This window comes from Caretta caretta, chromosome 10, assembly GCF_965140235.1.
Source record: "Caretta caretta isolate rCarCar2 chromosome 10, rCarCar1.hap1, whole genome shotgun sequence".
Lineage (NCBI taxonomy): Eukaryota > Metazoa > Chordata > Testudines > Cheloniidae > Caretta > Caretta caretta.
The window spans coordinates 62,767,303-62,790,891 of NC_134215.1; the positions used below are offsets into that span (position 1 = coordinate 62,767,303).

Genomic DNA, 23,589 nt, shown 5'->3' on the forward strand with positions numbered 1-23,589 from the left:
TAAAAAAAAAAATTGACATTTCCCAGTAATGTTCGCTTGTTAAGATCCACATATAAGAAATAGGTTTTGTCTGTGTTTGTGCTGGAAATGGACTCAGCTGTTTTCAGAAGTCTTACATCCTCTGGTACCTTTTGAATTACAGAAATCAGTCAAACATTTAGGCCAAGATTTCTAGTTCCACACAGTCCTATAATATGTTTTTATTACACTATACTAAAGTTCCATTGCCTATTCAAAGAAATGACTGGTTTAATTTCCAAGAAGAGAGAACCAGTACCAACTGTAGCCAAAAGGTTGTTCACAGAATCCCTGGGAAGAATTACAGATGGAAGTTGGCATACTGACTGAACTACTCAACTATTTTTACCATTGCTCATTCAGAATCCAATTTCACCTTCCAGACTACAGGACATGTGCAGAAGCAGCATTTTAGTATCATCCACAACACCCAAAACAAAGGCTGACAGCATTCTGTACAAATTCCTCCTTCCATCCTAAAGAAAAAAATCCTGCCCGTTTCCCTCCCCCATCCAAAAGAGTCACTACCAGCAGAGACTCAAGCATGGAAAGTATCAGTCCAAGATGTAAATTTCATAAATTTATAAGCATGTGAAAATGGAATATAATGGAAGGTTTATTTGGGCACTATGCTAATAATATATAATTAAAAAAATAAGGCCTTCTACAAGAAAACTGCATGGGGTTTATCTTCCTTTAAAGAAAGGCAAATGTGGGGGCCCTAAACAGGTTAGCCATGTCCCTTAAGATAATAAGGATTGGCATGTTTGTGAGAAAGCAAAGAATTTCTCTAGCATTATCAGATACAAATAGTGGAACATACAAGCTAGAACTGCCCAAGGTCAGTTTTAAGTTACACAACTTCATTTTGGCATTTGTTTTTTTTTTCCAAGCAATCTTGTGAAAAATGCATGTTGGAGCCCTGCCCTTTTGGCTTGGGCCCTCATTCCCTTCTCTGGAAGGCACACCTCCCTTCACATAAAAGTGTAACGTGACCCAAATAGCACGGTGTTATAATCTAAAAAAAAATAAGAAAGGAAGATAGCAAGTTCACACAATTTAAATGAGATCATCACATCACACGCCTTTTGTTTAAACAAAAATCCAAGTTGTTGGCTGCATAAGTGATGGGCAAAAAATAAACTAACAAAAAAAAAACAAAAAACTGGGACTTGCATCTAGAGTGGACTAGTAGCTACAGACAGATTCTCTATCTCAGACATGCAACTCCTTTGGGGCCAGCAACTGGTATTTCCATGCACTAATATAAATGTATTAAACACTTAAATATCCACACTTTAGCTTTCGGATGCCAAAAGCTTTAATGATAAATTCTTACAACTTACTGAAAATAAAGGCATGCCTTCTCCATACATCAGCAATTTTCCCTAAATCTCCAAATGGCTTGAATCTGCAGATTAATAAGTGTTTCCATTACAGAAGTGTCCCTTTGGCGGGACAGCGTTTTCCCTCGTCTCTTTATATAGTAGCAGACAAAAACAAAAAAACAAAAAATAAATATAAACCCATACACACTTTGCCAGGATGTTGTTAGTGGCTTTTTCCAAACACAATAGAATAAAAATTCTGAAATGAAATATTCACAGAGGAACAGGGAAAGTGTGAAACTAAATATAAGTTATATTTAATCTGATTCAGTCAATACTGGACACAGAGAATTCTGCTAGCTAACAATACTCCCATAACCTTAAATAACAAGACACTTTATATTTACCTTGCCAATTTACAGTACATATAAAATGAAGTAGTCAGGTAATCCGATAGCCCTAATAGCAACATTAAATGCTATCTCATCCATGGAATTTTGACCCATATCCAAGACACAGGGAAAGAAGTTACCTTAAGTGGTAAATTGCCTCTAAGTTTCTATCTCTACATTTAAACATTAATTTGTAATGCAAGAAAAACATAAGCAGCTGCTTTTGATGACTTTCTCCCCCCACATGGGCCTATTAGATTGAGAGAGAGACTTGCTGCAAAATATCAGTCCCATCAGGTGTGTTGGGTTTTTTTGTTTTTGTTTTTTAAGGCAAGTTAAAACCTGTAACTTTCTACTAGAGAACCATTTCAGTAATGAACTGATTTTACATTGTTTTCTTATCTACTTGGCTTACATAGTTGTCCAGAATGCCCAAGAATTTTAAAGCCATTAAGACTTAGGCTAGTGACCGGTACTGGTCTGCAGCTTTTCTGAAAGCCTTTCAAGTCTGAACATGTATAAAAAAAATGACTTAAATCAAAGGGCATCACTGAGCAACATTAAGTATTAAAGTCACATAGTCCTACATGCATAAAGTCACATGGTCCTAGCACACTCTGCCTAGCAAATATAAGAACATTTCCTTTATGAAAATGAGAAGAGTTTTCCCTCCCAATTATTCCCATGTAGAATTCTAGTGATTCAACAATAGTCAGAGCCTGAAGACTTGATTTTAGGCTGTGTCATGGTATGAAGATATTGGGAGAAAGCAAGGTATGGGAGTAAGACAGGACTCCTGTATCCTGTTTGCCACTCTGCATTAAGTCAAGTCACCACTTCGTGACTCAGCATACCCTTAAGTAGAATGGTTACAACAAAGAAAACAGGCTTGAAAAATGATGTAGGTAATAAGGTTTTGCTGTCCAGTTTGGCAGCATGAATGAATGCAGAATAACGTTCACAACACCAAACAGCTGACGGACGTTTTCAACCATCATTTTAAATGTTATGCCCCATCTACGCTACCTGACACTCACTAGAAAAGCTTAGTACCCTGACACAGCTTAAAAAATCAGTTTCAAGAACTGATCTTAATGTGGCTCAAGTCTTAGTTTGAATACCCTATCTGTAATAAGATACTGACCAGTTAGCACAGACTCAACATAGTTCAACCTATGTTCACGCTCCTTGAACATCTCAAAGTCAGAGAAAAGCAGCACACTCGCATACATGGAAGTAGAGGGTAGGAATGGGAAAAGATTGCCTCCATGTAAGCTACAGAAAGACTTACAACTAATGGACATTGTGGACAAGACTAACATCACTAAAGTGCCTTAATTACATATGGTTATTAAAAAAAAAATCTAAGCAGAACAGAGACAACGAAGTATATAAAGGAGACATATGAAAAGGCAATAGAAAATAGGGTTATGAGATTTATTTTTTTTAAAATCCCTATATTTAAAATTACAATAAACCGTAAGGAGAGCACTTTTGGAAACTGAAGTGGACCACATTACAACTAAAAGCCTCATCAGCATTTAGTCTAAGACTGTGATTAAATTAAAAAGTGTACACTCTAAGGAGTAAAGATAAAAATATCCATCACACTTTTACGTTAAATTGGTAGTAAGGCAAAACTACATCAGTGAAATGGTATTCTGAGAAAGTAGATTGGGAAGTTTTTATAACAGAGCAGGAGTACCATATGTTACACCTATATTATGTAATTAAGCTACTGCTCCTTTACAGATAGCTTCTATTCTGAGAAAGGAACAAGTGAAAGCCAGGTAACCCCATGGAGAGACTCAATCTCTCTGCTGGGGTCACACAGCTAAAAAGGATTACCAGGTCAAAATTTTAGCAGATTTAAAGAGGTATTATTTTGAAAAATCCTAAGGGAACAAATGAACTCTTAGGCAGCATTACAATTACAAAGGGAAAAGTCATTAGAACAGTTCCTCCATGTGTTAAGTGCTCAAAAGTTTGTGTGTAAAGTAGCAATTTTGGCGTGTGTGGGTTTTTTTTAAACTTAGAAAGCAAAAGCACAGGACGCTCAATGTGGGGGAAAACTTTCAGAGTGCTAGACTGGTTAAGGGTTAAGATGAGAGAAACAAAAATATCTTTAAAAGTTCGTACCTAGAAGACACTGGACAATTTTAGGAAGCACAATGTTCCTTAGACCGTACCTTCTTCCTTCTATTACTTAATACCAAGTCAGGATCTCACTGAATAAGAAACAGATCACTAATGATCTCTCATAAACCTGTGCCTGCTTTACTAGATGGATTTATGTTACAACAAGATTGCCTGCTGCTATGAGAGGTTTATTATTTAATAGATTTTGGTTAAGAAAGGTTTTAAGCAAGTCCTTTCCTCCCCCCAGTTTTCTCTTCCAATCACATTCAACGTTTACCAGATTCCGTGAAAAGTCAGTTAAGAAAGAGCAACGCACATAGATAAACATCTACCGCCATTTCATACAATAGGAAAAAAATCACATTCTGTACAACAAACAGCTATATGGAATATCAGGCAGCTGCACAAAGTACCCAATTAGAAAACTGAAGCGAGAAAAGTTCTCGATGGTCTTTATGTTTGTATTCTTTCATGGCTCCACAATTGGTATTGTGTAGTCAAAGAGAAAAGATAAGGTATTTACAGGCCGTGATTAAAACCTGAAGTCTAATTGCTCTATCCAAGACACACATTCTCTCCTTTGTTTCCTAGCAGGATGTAGCTCTCTCTCTAAACAAATAGGCCTGAGCAATAATCACTAGTTTCCCAAAAAACTATACGAGCTTACAGAACAAAACAACTATTTTGTTCTATATAAATTCTTATATTTTCACTCTTGTATCTTCTAATTTTTAGTTAGATCAAAAGTTTGGAAAACATTAACCTCTCACTATCTACATATAAACAAAGAATTCTTTAAAAATGACATCTCTCCTCTAACATACCAAACGAACAGACTTTTTGCTCTCAAGCTGGAGATTTTTTCTATATCTATTAATTCATGAAACCTCAATGTTTCAATTTACAGACTTAAGTTCAGGGATAAATCCTGCTTATAATTATAGTATTTTAACAGGTACTAGAATGAGCTAAAAATAACTGAATTCATCAAAATATACCAGCATACTTATTTACTGTCCATAGTCCTGTAAACAAAGAATATTTAGAAAAGCCAGCTTTCAGCTGTAATACTCGCAGATTCTGCCAACTTTTAATTACAAAATAACAGCTTGAAAAGTTAAAATACCAGTATCAGAAACTTACCAAGTAGACTGTTAGCAAAAAGGCTGAACTCAGTAATATCCTCCTGATGAATCAATTTTTTATTATTTGTATTACCATAGTGCCTCCCTAGAAGCCCAAGTCATGGACCTGGACTCCACTGTGCTAACATCAACAATGTAACTGACAGAGGAGTTGCTTACCATAATACTCTAAAAAGTACATTTCAGTACTATACCACGTTAAAAAAAACGTAGTGTATTTCAGGACACACAAACATGCCCATAACATTAAAATATCTTTAAAATGTCGTTAACAAGAATTTATTCACACCTGATTTACAGATCTCAGTGTAAGTTTCCTTTACCAAAATAACCTCATTATGTTTACTTACATCTTTGCTGTAAAAGAACTGTACAATATATATATAAAAAGCCATCAGCTTTCATCTTTCCCCAATTTTAATCATCATCTTCCTCTTCATCGCTGATCACATATTTCTTGTGCTTTTTACTTGCTTTGTCATCATCCTCTGCTTTCCTCTTTCCAGAAGGTTCACCTTCCTGAAGGCAAAACATAATATATTTCAAGTTAAAATGAAAAATTCACCAAGTTTATTTCTGTGAAGAAAAACGAAACTGCTTCCAGTTTCAGTCCCCTTTCATAGTACTCAGACTTAAAATTTATTTTTACATGGTCAGTAGTACTGAGAGTACTCCTGACATTACTCCCAACCTCCACCACACTCTCCAATCTTACAGAATCATATCAAAGATGCAATTGCCTTGCAATTGTCCAATTACACATGGACTTCTGGTGTGCTGAATTTCATTTTCCACATTTAAGAATTAAGCACACAAGCTCCAAAGCAGCATCTAGAGTTATAACACTTGGGTGTTTTTAGATGCACATCAAAAAGTTAATATCCTCAGAAAGTACTAATATCACAATGCTTTACCCCTCCTCCCGCCCCCAAAAAGGTCCTATGGCTCCTGTCCCACAGACAGGACACAGTGTAGTAGTAGGAGTTTGTGTTTGTATTTTGTATGATTTAGAATGAAGGATAACAAATAATGCTAAATATTGTTAAAAGGTATACCATACGAATAAGGTGATCGACCATTCAAGTGTGCACAGCCCCGATCATAGAAGTGCCGGGCAATAGGGGGAGGATTAGAGTCGTCACTCCGACCCGTCTGTCGGGGAAAACTATACAGATAAGATATATACAAATTGTCTAGGTATATACACCACTGGTCGTAGAGGTACCGGGCCATAATGGGGAGGGTTAGAGTCCTCGCTCCTACCCGTCTGCTGGGGAGAAAATTGCACAGGTGAATATACCCTCGGTCGTAGAAGGATCGAGCCCAAAAGGTAGGGGGCTTCGTGTTTCCCCCTCTGCTTTGTCAGGCAGAGTTCTTTTTAGTGGGTACAAAACTTTTGTGTTTTGTAAGTCCCAGCACGAGCGTGAGAAAGTATAAGGAACTGAAATCAAATAACCCCTATGAGAGAGATAAGGCCATTTCTTGCAAATCTGTAAAATGACAAACAGGAAAGGTCCACCTTTAAATTAACTAGTTTAGATGATGAACCAAAATTTGATGGAGTATTAGAGGATGCAAGCAAGTTAAATGATTTTTATCTGACAGTAAAACAAGTCTCTTCCTGTTTTACAGAGATGCCACTAATACTGATGGCCCAAAACCAGTATTTAAATACCTGTTTAAAATCATGGAGCTACAGTAGATTCTGGAAAACTTCAGTACAGCTTTTTACAAGAAGGCTCAAATCATTTGAATTCAGGGAATCTGATTTGATCCATGAAGAACTGGAAAAATGTTGGGTTGGGCAAAGGAAGGGAAAGTATAGGAAGCGATTCTGCCCCCAACACAAGGAAGTTGTACCAATTTAACTAAATTGGTTTAGACACAGATGCAGTTAATCAACACAACCTCCTTGTGTGGACAATCAGTTTAAGAGTACCTTATATAATCAATTTAAGCTTAAGTGAGTACGGAATCAAGTTAAGCAAAGCTGATACAAAGCCCTCTGATCAGTCTATAGTGAAAGGAGTAGTGGCTAATCAAAATAATACAAAGATTCACTATCGTGACCATTGATTGTATTATGTGTCTGATGATGCATTGTCTACTTTGCTTTTAACTATCAAGCTAAAATAGTTAACATGTTAAGCATAAAGTTTTTTAAAATAATTTTTAGTGGAGTGGAGTCATAGCACACCAAAATGAGGGCTACTGTGTACTAATTCCTATTTGATTTACATGAACTGTAGATTCTATGTGGGTATTTATTTTACAAATTTAGGATATTATAGTAATGAAATAACTAGCTTTGGATTTAATTAAGTTTTATTTTATATATAAAATAAAACTTAATATGGACAATATAAATCAATAAATATAGTAAGAAAATACAAAAAGCAATCCCATAAATCACAATTACTTTAGCTATTAAATCCAAAGCTAGTTATTTCATTACTATAATATCCTAAATTTATAAATATATATCTCCCACTTTATGTACTTCTACTGTAGATTTAAATGCTTGTTCCTTTGGCACAAGGGTAAACCAATACAAATAAAAATCTAACTTTATAAACAGATTAATTTTCAATCTATCAAGTCTTTGGGTTCAAACACTAAAACACAACACTTCCAGAAATTCTATCAAGCAGTCATCTAAGATGTTCTGTAAACTTACAGCTTAAAACGACACAGTAAAAAACGAAATAATAGAATATATTCCTTTATTTTAAAGCTATAGATTTAAGGATGTCGGAGGAAAGTATAACACCATATGATAAAAGTCTCATTCACATTGTAAAGTCAACCATCTCAAACAACACTGTTTCCACTTCTCCCCTGACATGGCATCTTGCAGTGTGAATAGGATTTAACTACATCCATTAATTTTTCTAAAGCCACCAATTCAGAGACACTCTAGAACAGGGGTGGACAAACTTTTTGGCCCAAGGTCCACATCTGGATATGGAAATTGTATGGTGGGCCATGAATGCTCACTAAATTGGGGGTTGGGTTGCAGGAGGGGCTGAGGGCTCCAGCTGGAGGGGTGGGCTCTGGGGTACAGCCATCAATGTGGAGTTCAGGGTGCAGGAGGGGGCTCTGGGCTGGGGCAGGTTGGGGTGTGTGGGGAGGGTGGGGGCTCTAGCTGGGGGTGCAGGCTCTGGGGTGGGGCTGGGGATGAGAGGTTGGGGGTGCAGGAGGGTGCTCTGTGCTGGGACCAAGGGGTTCAGAGGGTGGGAGTGGGATCAGGGCTGGGGCGCATGAGGGGGGGGTCAGTGGTCCAGGCTCTGGGTGGCGCTTACCTCAAGCAGCTCCCGGAAGCAGTGGCATGTCCCCACTCTGGCTCCTACGCGGAGGTGAGTCCAGCAGGCTCTGCATGCTGCCCCGACCACAGGCGCTGCCCCTGCAGCTCCCACTGGCTGCAGTTCCCAGCCAATGGGAACTGCGGGAGTGGTACTTGGGGCGGGGGCCTCGTGCGGAACCCCCTGGCCGCCCCTACGCATAAGAGCCGGAACGGGGACATGCCTCTGCTTCTGGGAGCCGTGCAGAGCCATGGCATATGTGGAGCAGGGCAAGCCCTGGACCCCGCTTCCCAGCAGGAGCTCAAGGGACAGATTAAAACGTTTGAAGGGCCATAGTTTGCCCACCCCTGCTCTAGAACATGGTTAGGTCCCATCCAATCTATACAGCAATACAGAACTATGCATTAGTAACATTGTTGGACAACAATTTTAACTAAATCTGCAAACATGGCTGATTTTACAGTGTAGATTGAACATAAGTACCATTTTGGTCAAATATATGCTTCAAAATTTATTTCAGAATAAAAACAGGATTTTTAAACTTTAATCAGTACAATATTAGATACAGTAGGAAAAAGGGAAATACCTTTACAAGTCAGAAACTACTACGCAATAGGATGTTCTAAACCATCAGATAGAATTACAAAGAATAAAAAAAATTCTGCATCTGAAATATAGTAAAGCATCATCAAGCTGGATTGTGCCAGCCTCTGAAGCACATTATCACTATCAAATGTGGAAAATGACCTGGAGTGTGGGGTTCTTAGGTCAAAAACTGAATTTATGCGTGCAAAATTAAAACTATTCTTTAATCTCAGAATTGGAGAAAAAAAAAAGAGCATGAATTCTGATTAGTCAAGCAATCACCAGTATTTTTCCCAACTGTTTCCTAGTTTATCCCATAGGCTGTCCTAAAAAATACCTTTTTCGTGTACACTACGACTCAGCTATTTTGTTTTGTCATGCCGCATTTCCATTTTGGTCTGTTTGCTAAGTAACAAAATAATGTCTTGAAAGAGGTTGGATATCCAATTTTCTAGTACCCTAACACAAAGCTGAATGTAAGTTGTGTTTTGACTTTAGGAAAACTGATCAGGTCTAAAATATTTGAAGTTAGACTTCCAGACAGCATCTCATTTCAATTTCGTATGAACATCTTTAACACCACAATTAACAGAAGAGACAGAATAATGGAAGCGCTGCTCAAGAGAATAAGTTTAGTGCACTAGCTTGACAAGTGAGAGTATCTAACCCTGCAATCTTTAGTCAGTCAAATCTCACATTCAACCAAAGAACTTTTGCCTGAATAAGAAATGCAGAAATAAGTCCAACAGTTGTGCAGTTTTTCTGCTGACATTGTTACAACCAGTTAACTTTTCTGAAAGACATTTAGGTAACAGTTTTGAGTATTTTTCCTTGCTCTTATGATGTTCCCTGATTTGTTAACCAGTTTTTAAAAAATGAATTTTCTATCATAGGAGACATTTTACATTGGAGCCTAATTAACTTTGATACAAAGAACAAATAAAATTGTTGATATAACAACTGAATTTCTTGTTTGGAAGAGAAAGCTCCTTTCTTAAATATATATCATCAGGTCTAGGCAGTAATTTTACCCCTCTCCTCCACTATACTTAAGGACCACTGTTATTTTAAAATTAATGTTTAAAAAGTAGTGAAAGCTAACATAGGATTTAAGAATTCTATTAAGACTCATTTCTGCTCAACTTTAACCAACAAGACAAACTAACATATTTATAACCTAGAATCTCAATGGCAGCCCCTATCTGCACTAGGCATCTGAAAAGACATCTATCTAGTACAGGTATTTCGAAAATGCTCACTACACTGTACAACAGAATTTCCCAAAGTTACATCAATGGGAATACAACTTGCCTTTTATCAGTATGCTGCATCACTTGATAATTTGATGTTTTGATGCTGGACAAAGCACTTTAGCATTGAGAACCAGCTCTCAACAACCTTTTTGTTTGTGTGTTTGACTAGACAGCCAGCATCCTTGTGCAAATCACTAAGGTATTACAGTATTTGACAGATGAGTGCCATGCTTTGTGTATGAAGATATATACTGGTAAATACCTCCAAGTCTCTATTTATATACATTCAGAGTGTTGGTTACTATAACTCACCATTGCCACATTATGTTTTTTTTAAGCTTGAGCACCCCTATGTGGCAATGTTATGAACTTCAGCCTTAAAATGAAATTGTTTTAAAATGGAAGATGTAGCTCAAAGCAGCACAGCGGATTAGCTCAGTACTCTTTCACCTCTGACGAACCAGAATCAAAGCCTAATTGAGATCACAAACGAAAATGATTTTGGTGTTCATATATCACAAAAGAAACAATTGCTAACATCTGCTCAAGGGAGAAAAGGGACTGGAATTCCAGTTCAGGTGTAAGGGCGTTAGCATAATTAAATGGGGTTACTTGCACATATGGACATACCCAGACCATGTGTAACTAAGGACAATGCTTTTAGTGCCTCACTTTCCAGAACACTAAATTCACTCAACAAATTCAAAACTAAACACTATTGGAATACTTTTAACACAACAAAGCTTTCAGTGATTTGCTTTCAGTTATTTCACCACACTCCAGTTCCTTTTAATTATTTAATACAAACGTCACTCTGCTAACACTGTAATTGGAATTATCTCAGACACAGCAACACAGAATGGAATCCTAACCAACATCCCAGTTTTAGCCACTGGGTTTGGACAAGATTAGGAAACAAATACACCTGATGAGGGTTTTACTGATCAGGGGTATACATCATGGTACAGCTTATATATGTGCAGTATACACATTGAAATAACTTTTGGAGGAATACAAGTTTGATCTTTCAATGAATTAAAGATTTTTCGTATTATCAGGTCCCGTACATCACACTGCAAGCTATACCGTATAGAAATCAAGAGTCATTTTGAGATATAATTTTGACATTTCAGTGAGATTATGGAATTATAATATTTGTCTCACTTTAATGAGCATAAATCAATATATACCAAAAAAACTACTACTAATTAAAGAAAAGAATATAATGTTTTATATGAGAGTCTAAGACTTTACACTGATATAGTTACTTCAGTAGTCTCTTAATTATTAGAGTAGTACAAAAGGGACAAACAAGGACTGATGAGATGAAATTCAGTTGAAAAATTTGAAACTGAATATCTGAAAAAATTTTGCAATGATAAAATCATCTCCTAAGGGAAACTGTAGAAGCTTCACTGTTTGACTCGTTTAAAATCAGGACTGAACAAAGGCCGGGAAAATATTCTGTAGGCAACAATCCTAAATTGATTAATAGGTCTTTCATTTTTAAACTTCCATAGATTATGCTTCTGTATATACTAACTTTTGATTTAAATTTAATAAAGGACATCAACAGGAAACTAGGAAGGTAAGATTAAGCAAGATGCCATTCAAGTGCAAAAATCATCTTTTTACCTCTAACAAAGTAACTTAAGATTAAGATAGAAGTGCTAGAGATATATATTATCTGACCTACAGATAATATATGTCATATATATCTACTACAGAGTCAAGGCGGCCATCATGTAATTGTCAGTAGAATTTTATCAGCTCTTACTACTGGGCAAGGACATTCTGTGTTTGAATCCTACACCAGCATTTTGACTCCAAATAAATTATGACGTTGCAGTGCAATATTAGATGGAATTTCCATTGTTTAGAGGTAGAGATGCCATCACAATTTTACGGGGAATTTAAAAAAAAAAAAAAAAAGGCGGCAGAAACCTTAATATTGTAGCCAGTATTTTCCTTCATATTATGCCTAGGACAGTACATGAGCTGTAAGTGCCACAGTCCTCCTTTTATCAAAGGATTAATAGTATACTAGTATTTAACTCTTCCCCTTAAAAAGCAATGATCTACGAATAGTGCTGAGTGAAACGGGTTTCCCCTCCCCCCGAACAGAATTGTCATAAGTTTATCAGGGGGAGGGTGGTGCAGACAGTAAGGCCTGGTAGATAGAGCACTGGACTGAGATTCAGGAGCCCTGGGTTCTATTTCCGGCTCACTATGTAACCGGGGCAAATCATGTCAACTGCTCTGTGCCTCAGTTTCTCCATCTGTAAAATGGGAATGATGCTTACCTCCTTTCCAAAAGGCTTTGAGAACTCTGAAAGAAATACCTAGCTTTTATATATGGCTTTATTATTATGGAAAGCATATCAAATTTAACTTTACCTCAATCCCTGGGTCCATAAAACCTTGAAAAAATCTCAATTTACAAGAACTTAGCTGGATAAATATGATGTATCCAGTCATTAAAGCAGAGAGTAGTAGTCATTTTTCACAATAATACTCAAAATTATAAAAACAAATTGTTCATTTTCAGTCAACCAACTTTCACCATAAAATAAAATGCTTCTCTCACCTCATCACTAGTTAGTTTCTTTGCCTTGAGTAGTCTCTGCGTTCTGTCTTCATCTGATCCCTCATCACTGTCCGAAGAATAGATTCTAGCACGTTCCTCTTTAAAAAAAAAAAAAAAAATTAACCCAGGTAAAGACTGGTCTGCAAATGCCAATGCCTGCCAAAGCACCTTGAACTATACCAGGGATCAGCAACATTTGGCACGTGGCCAGTCAGGGAAAACCGCTGGCTGGCCGGGACAGTTTGTTTACCTGCAGCGTCCATAGGTTCGGCCGATCACAGCTCCCACTGGCCGCAGTTCACTGTTCCAAGCCAACGGGGGCTATGGGAAGTGGCAACCAGCACATCCCTCAGACTGCGCTGCTTCCTGCAGCGCCCATCGGCCTGGAGCGGCGAACCGCGGCCAGTGAGAGCTGCTATTGGCCGAACCTGCAGACGCAGCAGGTAAACAAACTGTCCCAGCAAGCCAGCGGTTTTCCCTGACTGGCCACATGCCAAAGGTTGCCAATCCCTGAACTATACCATCACATATACTGTTGCCTGATATTTCTCTCAATAATGTGCCAAGATCTCACCATCTTCATGACAAACTATAAATAAATACACAAAGTATAATTAAACAGATTGAGCCTTCTTTGTAGTTTCCTTGTTCATTATGCACTGCTCTGAGAAATCTGTTATTTCATCAGGTCTAGCCCATGAAATCAGTTAATTTGAATTAGATAGGCTGCACTCATCAGATATTAACAAAAAAAAGTTACATTCAGATTTTATTTGTACCTCTTATACCACCTTTATAGCGGTTTTTAATAGCTGCCAGACTGATTGCCTCTTCTCCTTCATCCTCCTCATCATAACGATCAGGTTCTAAATAATTTGCACTCAGCCCACGCTGATGCTGCTTCTCCCGCATTCTCCGCTGCTGGGATTCCCTGCGAATAGAAGCTCTTAACCTCTCCTCTTCTTTCTGTCCAGGAAAAGCAGCAGCATGTAAGGAACTCTGAGGAATTATACCCAGAGGGCATCTTTCTCCAATGCTTTGCACCTCGTGTAGTCATTTTATACCAGTGCAAAGAAAATGTCAAATTCTACCAAATCAGAATGGTACAGCTTGATGCTCACTTTGCACTGATGTAAATGACTACACACAGTGCAGGACTATGGAGAATCAGGCAAAGTATTTTTTATATTTGATATTTCTCTTGGTTGAAACATTTTTAGCTTTACGTTTCCTTATTTTCTTATTTAATGCAGATCAGAGACAAAGGCTTAATTTCCAAGATTACAAAATCAGGTTTGTGAATGTTATAAGAATTAAAACAGTTTAAAAATAGAGGCAACAATGTGTACTTATGATTAAACTTAAATTCTGTGCAATATCATAATATGCTAGGAGAAAATGTAACAAAGGTAACCATTACTTTTTGTTTCTGGATTGCTGTGTAAGTTTAATTTTTCCTATACAGAACAAATATGATAAACACTGATTTGTTCACCCCACTGTGCCAAGAATGACATTTTCAATTAGCACTACTTTTCCTGTAGCACTGTATTGTTATTTTCAGTTAATACAAAATTTTGAAAAACTAATATTTACATCTGTAGCATCATACTTAAATGAATGTTTGAGTAAATTTGTTCATCTCTAGATTTTTGTTTTCTTACTAAAATTAAGAATTATAACATATTTACAGCTGTAACAAAGGAGTAATACAAATCCCAGAAGCAGAAAGGGGACCATGCTTTGAAGCAAACACTACAATTTTCTGCCCCCAATCCTGAAGGTTTGGAAAAACTCCCCATCTTGTGGGGATAGGGGCCAGCACCTTCCTCAGGGCTCCCTTGTGGCCTGCGGAGCACCTCAGAACCGCAGCTCTGCAGAGTTGTTTCTGCAGGTAATAGTAAATACTCCATTCACCGGGCTTATTTTAGGACAGCAACACCTCGATAGCAATTGTAATCTTTGCTGACACTAGTGACATGTAAACAGTCAGAATGCAAGGACACTTTTAATAAATGTATACTTTGGGGTGAAATCTTTTGCACAGTTGCCTGTGTAATGGTCCTCAAGTGCATGAAAAGTCTAGTAGCAGAACAAAAAAAAGTTACTTTTGTTAAAAGTCAAAAACATTAATTTTCACAGCCTTATAAATAAAGACGTTTGGCTGATTTGCTTCCAAAAACTCCAGAACCATCTCTTAGCCCCTCTGCTTTAAGACTAAGCATGGGAATTTTCAGGCCAAAGGATTATTTGGAATGGTGACAGGGAGAGATTGGAAGGGAAATAAAAGGGGATAGACTAGAATAGGGCTAGTTTCTTTAATTATGAAATTACAATAGGCTCTAGAATGTTATACAGGAGGCACAGCATTTCACGAGGAAGGTAACAAATCAGCGAAGGGCTGAATAGAAGAATTAGTCCCCCTAGCGGGCCAGGCTAGGAATGGCAGACTTGGGCATTAATTCTGCCACAAAACAGAGGCATAAATTACTGTGATTATTATACAACTGGCTGCTATGTTCACACACTTGGCAACCAACTTTACATAATATACATGAAGAAATACCTTCATTTGAGTCTTTGAACATTTATCTGAAAGAGACAAAGTCATCTTCCTGTGGAGGGCACTGTCTTTAGAGTGAGGCCTGTTAGAAAATCGTTCTAGGTTAAACACACTTCTTATAAGGGCACCTCTGCTTCCTAACATTAAGGTCAAGCCATGGAAGTCTGTCTGTTACCAAGAAGGGAAAGCAGCAGGGAAAAATGATAAAGGAGCAAATTCTTCATATGCATGCATATAGGAAGTTCCAATGCAAGTTAATATGTAAAAATTTCCACTGACAAATACACGATAACTTCCATATTAGAGTATAGCAGCACCTAGACACCTCAGTCAGGATTGGGGCCCCATTGTGCTAGGCCCTGTAGAACAATGGAGTGGCAGCTGCCTATCCCATTGATGAATTTGGGATATAATTTTTAATATGCAAATTAAGTGTACACAGTCCACATAAATATGAACTAGAAAGTCTGAGTCATTTAGTGACTGCTGGAAAATACAACACATCACCTTAAAATGAATGTTTATTTCATCTTAAAAATAAAGCCTTTTCAAAATTTTACTTCCAAGGCCTTCATTTATTGTATTCTTAATATTTGTTTTTAATTTTGTTATTTCTGAAATCTCTTGTTAAATGGGTACTTTACACTCTTACAATTTCTCCTCCTAGTTTACAAGGTAACCACTATACCAGGCACCATATCCACAGAGCATAAAAATGGATGCTGATAGAATATATTGTTGTGATTTCTATGTCAGCACCAGAGATTGCATCTTAATTTATTTTACTAAAACCCAATAAATACCCAAGAATATTCAGACATGATATTTGCAATTTGAAATGAACAATGTTAATTCTAAGTTTTGATCTAAAGAGTAATAAAATTCCTTATCATAATTAATACCTTAATCATTTCTGTGCGCTGAGACTCTGGATCACGGCCAGCCATGGGCAAGATACGAATTTTTTGGGTCTTTGAACATCTATCTGCAAGAGACAAAGTCATCTTCCTGTGGGTGGCGCTGTCCGTAGAGTGAGGCCTGTTAGAAAATTGTTATAGGTTAAACACTTCTCACAAGGACACCTCTGCTTTCCAAGAACAATTACAGACATGCCACAAATACAATCAGGAAAATCAAAGACTCATCCATACAAAAGCAAAAAAAAATTAAACAGAAGAGATAATATGTACAGTACACAAGAATTATCTGATAGATCAAAATATTTAGCAAAATCACCCTTCCCCTAAGAAATCCTCCACATCCTCTTACACACCTAAATATTTCTCCTTCCACTTTACATTTATGCTTCTGGTCATAGTCACCATCTTCATAGCAGTGAAGTATGGTATGGAGATTTTTTTCCAAAGAACATCAACATTCCTCCTGATTCGCACCAAAACTTCTCATTTTAAAATTTTAAATTAAATATTAAAATTACAGACAAAAATATAGTCAGCCTAGATAGTGCAATAAATAGCACACTGGCCTTTCAAGCCTGGAGATTTGGTCTCAGACCTAGCTACCTTAATGTGCAGGTCTACTCTGAAAAGTGAATATTGAAAAATGGCAGCTTCTTACTGAACATTTCTGTTCCCTATGTATTCAGTGAAAGTGAAACAGTATTTGTATTTATTTATTCCCTATTATGCTATGGGAGAGAAGAGGATGCTGGCCTGTATTCTGGCTCACATATCAATGAAATCCAGATTGCAGGACCAAATTCTGACTTCATTTATGCTTGTAAAAAGGCGAGACAAACATGGCATCCCCAAGATGTCACTTTTTAGAGAAATGTACTTAGGTCTCAAGTGTAGCCAGCATGCTAGTCTTGGTCTTCAGCAACAGTATAAACTCAAACAATTTGGCAGTCTCTGTACAATTGATATTCAGATCCCAAAACGGCCAGCACTGAAGTCAAAAGGAAGCCTATAAAACTCATGACTGAGCCATAGTTAGGTGTATACATCAACACCAGCCTTACTTTTCAAGGGACAGAAAATTCTTTTAAAAATAGTGGGTTTTTTTAAAAAAAACCTCTTCCATACAAGGTGTAATAAAAGAAAAACTAATGATCCATTACTTTACTAATTCTTCTCCACCTTTTAAGACCCAAATATTTCATACCAAAACGCTGTACTATGACTTCAAGCTCTGTTAATGAACTGTATGTTTACCTGAAGGTTAATTTAGTCTTGAACACAGCCTGGCCCTGTAGACCAGTTCCTTGTCTGATAAACAGATGGTTGTGATCTCCTTGTAATGGTGCCTTGTACACATCAAAGACTTCATTGCCCAAATGCAGCGACATGCTTGAAAAAAGATTCATATATCAGTTATTTTCGTATTTAGTGACTCATTCTGTTTTTACACCAATATAAACAAAGGAAGCCTTCTCATTCCCTCTTTTTTATGCATAATGTGGATTGAAATATTATTAGCTAAGTAGTACAATATTTGCTCAAAGATCTGAGAAAAATTGTGCAAGAACTTCAAATTTCACTCACTCCTCACTTTTATATGCAAGAACATCTGACAACTATGTTTTCCTAGTCTAGAAAAACCTAAGCTAACCTTCCATCTGACCACTTGACTATCCGTGCATTGCTTTCTCGAATCTCATTTCCTTCTTCATCTCGTCGCATTCGCCAACGTATGGTGTTTTCCACCTGTTGGAACAGAAAGCCTGTAAACATGTATATAAAGTAAAATGTGAACTAGCTTAAAGGAATATTGAAAAAAGATATAATTGGGAGGTCAAGAATCAAGTGCCAGTAGTTAGCTGAATCTTCTGCGTGCAGGGTAAAAGAAAAGCTTTTGCAGAACAGTTACACTGCATCTAAAGAAAAAAGTAGATACAACAGAAAACAGCTAAGCAATTTCTATGAGTGCTGAACTTGTTTACTTCTTGGTAGAACAAGAAGCAGGGGATATCTATGAAAAGTGTGACTCAAACCATCACCTCTCAACTCCCCAGGCGTTTTGTTTTATATAGTAGTTTGAAAGAACCTAATAGGAAAGACGTGAGATGCAGAAAGAAAATTACAGCTATACCTTTAGTTTTAACCTGGTTCTACCTTCTTCATCAAGCATCTCCTCATCTTCAAATTCATCCTCATAATACTGAGGATCAAAAGGTCTGTAATAAATTAGATAATGTATTCTTTATTCACCTATCTTCCAAAAAAGCAAACCCATGTTATTCTAGGATTGCTAAAAATAAATTTGTGATTCCATTAAATTATATATTACACACAACTGTAGACATTACTGCCATGGTATACGTACATTTATTTCTGCCACCATGTAATAAACTGGAGAGGTTTTAAACCACAGGAGACCTACCCTAAAGTCTCCCAATAATATCAGCTGCAACCACTTCTAACTTTTTAAATCTCTGAATAGCTTTTTTAAAAAGAAAAAGTCTACCTCAAATGTGGTATCCTCCCCCGAGGTCCCATTGTGGCAAATAAGAGGTTAGGCCTGAGTCTAGGACTAGATATGATCAGCCTGGTCCAGTGAGTTTTAAAGTGTGATAAAGATTTTGTGAATTATTACGGTTAGGATGCAGGAATTCCTGCCAGGACAACATTTGGATGAATCATCTTTCATATGAGCCTAATACACTGGTGGGCAACCTGCGGCACGCGGAGCACATGTGACCTATCAGGATAATCTGATTACAGGTTGCAAGACATTTTGCTGACGTTGACCGTCCACAGGCATGGCCCCTCACAGCTCCCAGTGGCGGCGGTTCGCCATTCCCAGCCAATGGGAGCTGCAGGAAGCGGCGGCCAGCACATCCCTGCGGCTCGCCGCTTCCCACAGCTCCCATTGGCGAGGAACGGCGAACTGCGGCCACTGGGAGCTGCGGGTGGCCATGCTTGCTGACGGTCAATGTCAGCAAAACGTCTCACGGCCCACAATCAGATTACCTGGATGGGCCACAGGTTGCCCTCCACTGTTCTAATAGGTATCAGATTTGACACAGTCCCACACCTAACCCATCTGAGAGAAGGGAGAGGCAGAAACACAAATTTCTTTCTTCCTCCACTACGCCTGACAGCTGGAGGAGTTGCCATTCTCACTTCCTCTCCCAGATGCTGTAAAGGAAAAGAAAGTGGGTCAGAGAGAAGCTGTTAATCTGCTAAATTATTGCTATTTTAGGCCTAGCCTGCACTAAAAATTTAGGTTTGTTTAACTATATTGGTCAGGAGTGTGAAAATTCCACATCACCGAGTAGTGTAGTTAAGCTGACCTAAGTCCCTGTGTCAACAGTACTAGGCCCACAGAAGAATTCTTCTGTCGACCTAGCCACTACTTCTCAGGGAGGTGGATTATGTATGCCAGTGGGGAGAACCCCTCCCATCAGCATAAGGAGTGTCTATATTGAAATGCTACAGCAATGCTGCCGTCCTATTGTAGTGTTTCAAGTGTTAACAAGCCCTTAGTCTCCATTTTTGGGTACTGACCCATTAAAATCTCCAGTATCTGCCCTTGCTGTTGTTTATGGCTGCAAATAATGTTGGGAGGAGAAGCAGCGAAAGCGACCAGAGTTGTCGGCTTCACTTTTCTGCTTTTTGAGAAAGCTGTCAATTGCTGCAAAGCATTGCAGTAGTCTGTCTGTAGACCTTCAAACTCTGTACATCCTGACCCACAAAGGTTCACATTTGGAACATTATCTTTTCAATCATAAAGGCTATTGGCTCATAAATACTTCCTGACAGGCCACAGAACAGAACATTTTGAAAATCATGCAATGGTGCATTGGGATAGAGGTGGTCCAAAAGAAGAGTTCTCTTTAAAAGTGGTCTGCAGCAGGAGAATGGGAGAACCACCAAACTAGAGTATGTCAGGAACAGGCCTAGATTTACAGGGAAATGGACACCTTTTATAAGATCCAATAATATAAGTCCCAAGTCAGTGGTATGTTTAGAAAAAGCAATATTCAAAACATTTTTTGTAACTGGTTGATGTGCAGTTGGAGTCACAGAGTAGTATTATAAGGAGCTAAAGAAATTTATTTTCTTAGAAATTTTGGATAAATATTATGATCTGTGTTATACAGATGGTCAGTCTGGATGATCATAATATAGTTTCTTCTGACTTCAATGAATAAAAAATAGTAATTTAGCAAACAGATGAGGTCAAGCTTATTCTAAAATCCAAAGCAGTGCTTCTATTATTCAAAAGTACATTTTTGTGTCATTTGGCTAAATTAAATGGCTTACAATACACTAGAAGATTAAACCTCAAACTGAATAAATATGAAAACTACATGTTTAGAACTCAACAGATAATCTTAAAAGCTAGTCTTTATAATACTATGAACTCATTAGGCACATGCTACTGTTTCAAGTCACTAGACTTTTAAAACTGATGCGTTGTGAAGATACATACTAAACTAAAAACCTGAAAACCATGCACAGTTCTAGTAAATACATCACAGCTCAAAGCTTCTCTAAACTACTTTTTACATTATGTTCAGTACATCATTTTTGGATTTGCAAAACAAGGTTGCCTATTGAGAAGAGTCATACAGATAAAATTAAATGCCATCAAAACAGATTTCCTTGATTTAGGAAATACGCAGGTCCCCTGAACAAGCTGTTTACTCTGAATTAAATCTCAAAGGAAGATCATTTGGTTTTACAATATATGGTCCATTATTCAGGATGAAAGTATCAAGGTTCACCAAAAATCTAAAGCGGTGTTGAAGAAAGGCAAGATAGCTATAAATTCAGGAGAATAGTGCAATGCAGCCACAGGCAATTAAAGAAAATAGATTAAAAAGGACAGAGCTACTCATTTGAGTTGCAAACCAAGCTTACAAAAAAAAATCACTAGTTCTTTTACTGATTTAGACAAGAGTGAGATGATTAATTTTATAGGTAGACCAGTTAAAAATGGCTAATCTCACAGGGTCAAATTAATACAAAATAAAAAGGAGTTATTTAAAATTACGAAATGCATGTATCTAACAGGTTGAACCTACACATTTAGTTTACAAGAAGACTGTAAAATGAAAAGTGATCTGAATATCTGATCGACTATATCAAAGTATGCACCCCAGTGTTAATTATATTTAATGTTGCCAACAGAAATTTCATTGGACTACTAGACAAAAGCAATACAGGGAAATACTAAGTGTGAGTATAAATAATTAACACCTTTAACAAAGACTCAAATGCAGTATTACCTGGGCTCCACACTGAGGAAGTTGGGCAGCTTCACAAAATACAAGTCATTTCCTAAGTCAGTGTTTACTTTTGGTATCTCTACTTCTATTCGCGTTTCTGGAATAGGTTCTTCTTCCTGCTGCTCTTGATTCAGTCCATTCTCATCCTAATGGATGGAGTAGCAAAACCACATTACATTATGCAGGTGAAAAAAGCCAGACTGTTCAGGTTGTTCCACTGACCACTTAATTTTTGCTCTGAAACATATGGAAAACCTCTCTCTCTGTCCATCCACCCACCCACACGGAATTGATTGTGCAAAGCACACACTACTGAGATAAAATTATCACACACAGTACTCAAGCATTAAAGTGATTTCAGTTATGAATGTTAGCTCAAGATACCAAGAGAGAATGGAAATAAAAAGCATGGGACTGATCCAAATAAATCGGTCTTCTACAAGGAGCTAGGAAATGGTGGTAACTTTGCCTAGACTAAAACTGGCCTTTAGATATAAAGGGCTTTGAATCCATTGCCATCTAATCCCAAAAGTACTTTTCCAACAGGCCTTACTACAAGTATCTAGAACAGTTATAGTACTATATTCTACTTGTTGACATAATCAGAACGTACTCAAAATATATAACCACAGTTACAACAGCAGAAAAACAAGTGACCCTATCGTACATTGCCATGTATAAGAGGTGAAACTGTTAATAGTGATTCTTTCTGCCTGGGCAGTATCATTTATGAGTTCTCATTAAATTATCAGTCTTTCATTAAAGCATGCTAAAACTCAGTCCTCTAGGATTTAAAACTCTATATTAGACTGCTGGGCCAGGTGTAAGAGGCATAGCAGGCAAATTCTTTTGAAGGACTTACAATAGGTTGCCCTGGAGTTGGTGGCTTGTCTTCCCCATCACTCCCTGAAGAAATGTCATCTGCACCTCCAAACAGATCTATCGAATCTCTGTGATCTTCGATAGAAAAATTATTTCATATAGGAAGAAAGAGAAACTGTTATATTCTACCACTAGAAGTCATCTACAAGATCATTAAAAGTGACCTGCAAAGCAGAAAAAAAAATTGATTTCCTATTTTGTGCATTTCTCTAGGAGGTTCAAAGAGGCCTTGAAAAGGTGATTCGTCTCTTCCCTCACAAAAAAGTTTTTTAAACTTAAAAATTCAGGTCACATCTACCTTGGAAAGACTCTATGACAGGAATACTACTGAAACAATGACATCGAAAGGACCAAGAGTGAAAGCTGAGCAATTGAGAGGGACAGATTTTGGATTAGATGATTTAAACTTTGGTTAATCATTGAAGTTAAACTGATGTTAACATATTGGACAAAGGCAGATTCGACACCTCCATCCATTCAAGCAAAGTGTGGTAGGTAATAATATATATTCTCCAAGTCTCCCATAATCAAACAACAGACTCACTAATTTCCAGGATCTTGCAGCAAGAAATTAGGATATAATGATGTCACCAGATTTTTCATTTAAAAAAAATTAGTTCAGTCTGTTGCCAAGGAAAGTGAAAGCGTGATAGCACTGGGAAGAGATGACTTCGAACTGTGCAAGCTTCCCCACACAGCTCTATTGCTGCACCTTAGTTGTTATGCTCTGCAACTCACCAGATAATCCATCACTAGTTTTTTCCTCAGCTAATATTTCCAGTCATACAGAGTTTTAAAGTGGATGTATGCTTAATGCCAGATAAAGTAGAAGCGATTTGAAAAAACAGCCAATTACCTTTTTGTCCTTCTGCATCGCTGTCCATTTCTGAATCTGATGCAATTGGTTTTTTACGTTTCATTCGCAAAATTTCATCTTCACTGTCACTGCCTCTTGCAGACTCTATCAAAGAGAATATATCTCCTCAAATTAAGAATTTCATTCTGCATCTTTTTACATCTCACACTATCCACAGCTTGTATTAATAAGTAAACTAATTCAAACAATGAAAAAATAATTGACGTTTACTGGGTGAATCAAGCTTTATTAAAAAACTATTATTGTTAGAAGTCAACTGGAATTAATAAATAATTTTATAACCAAATCTGAATCATTTCAAGCCAGGACAATAGAAGTGATA

At 37.4% G+C, this 23,589-nt stretch overlaps 1 protein-coding gene across 5 annotated transcripts in view; it reads right to left on the minus strand.

Moving 5' to 3' along the window:
• Nucleotides 1-23,589, minus strand: part of LEO1 (LEO1 component of Paf1/RNA polymerase II complex) — a 167,757-nt gene that overhangs the window by 141,003 nt on the left and 3,165 nt on the right. For 3 of the 5 annotated variants that reach the window (XR_007358976.2, XR_007358975.2, XR_012670240.1), the window contains exons 3-12: nt 23,247-23,351; nt 22,371-22,465; nt 21,509-21,654; nt 18,364-18,448; nt 17,884-17,978; nt 17,487-17,621; nt 16,215-16,350; nt 13,529-13,715; nt 12,750-12,847; nt 5,373-5,541 (exon numbers count right to left, since the gene is read on the minus strand). Coding sequence is in view for 2 of the 5 variants with exons in the window: in XM_048868224.2 (XP_048724181.2) it covers nt 5,440-5,541; nt 12,750-12,847; nt 13,529-13,715; nt 16,215-16,350; nt 17,487-17,621; nt 17,884-17,978; nt 18,364-18,448; nt 21,509-21,654; nt 22,371-22,465; nt 23,247-23,351 (1,184 nt within the window). In the remaining 3 variants the exon portion in view is untranslated. Of the gene's footprint in view, nt 1-5,058; nt 5,542-12,749; nt 12,848-13,528; nt 13,716-16,214; nt 16,351-17,486; nt 17,622-17,883; nt 17,979-18,363; nt 18,449-21,508; nt 21,655-22,370; nt 22,466-23,246; nt 23,352-23,589 lie in introns of those variants that run through there. The other 2 variants (XM_048868225.2, XM_048868224.2) reach the window with 2 other exon arrangements.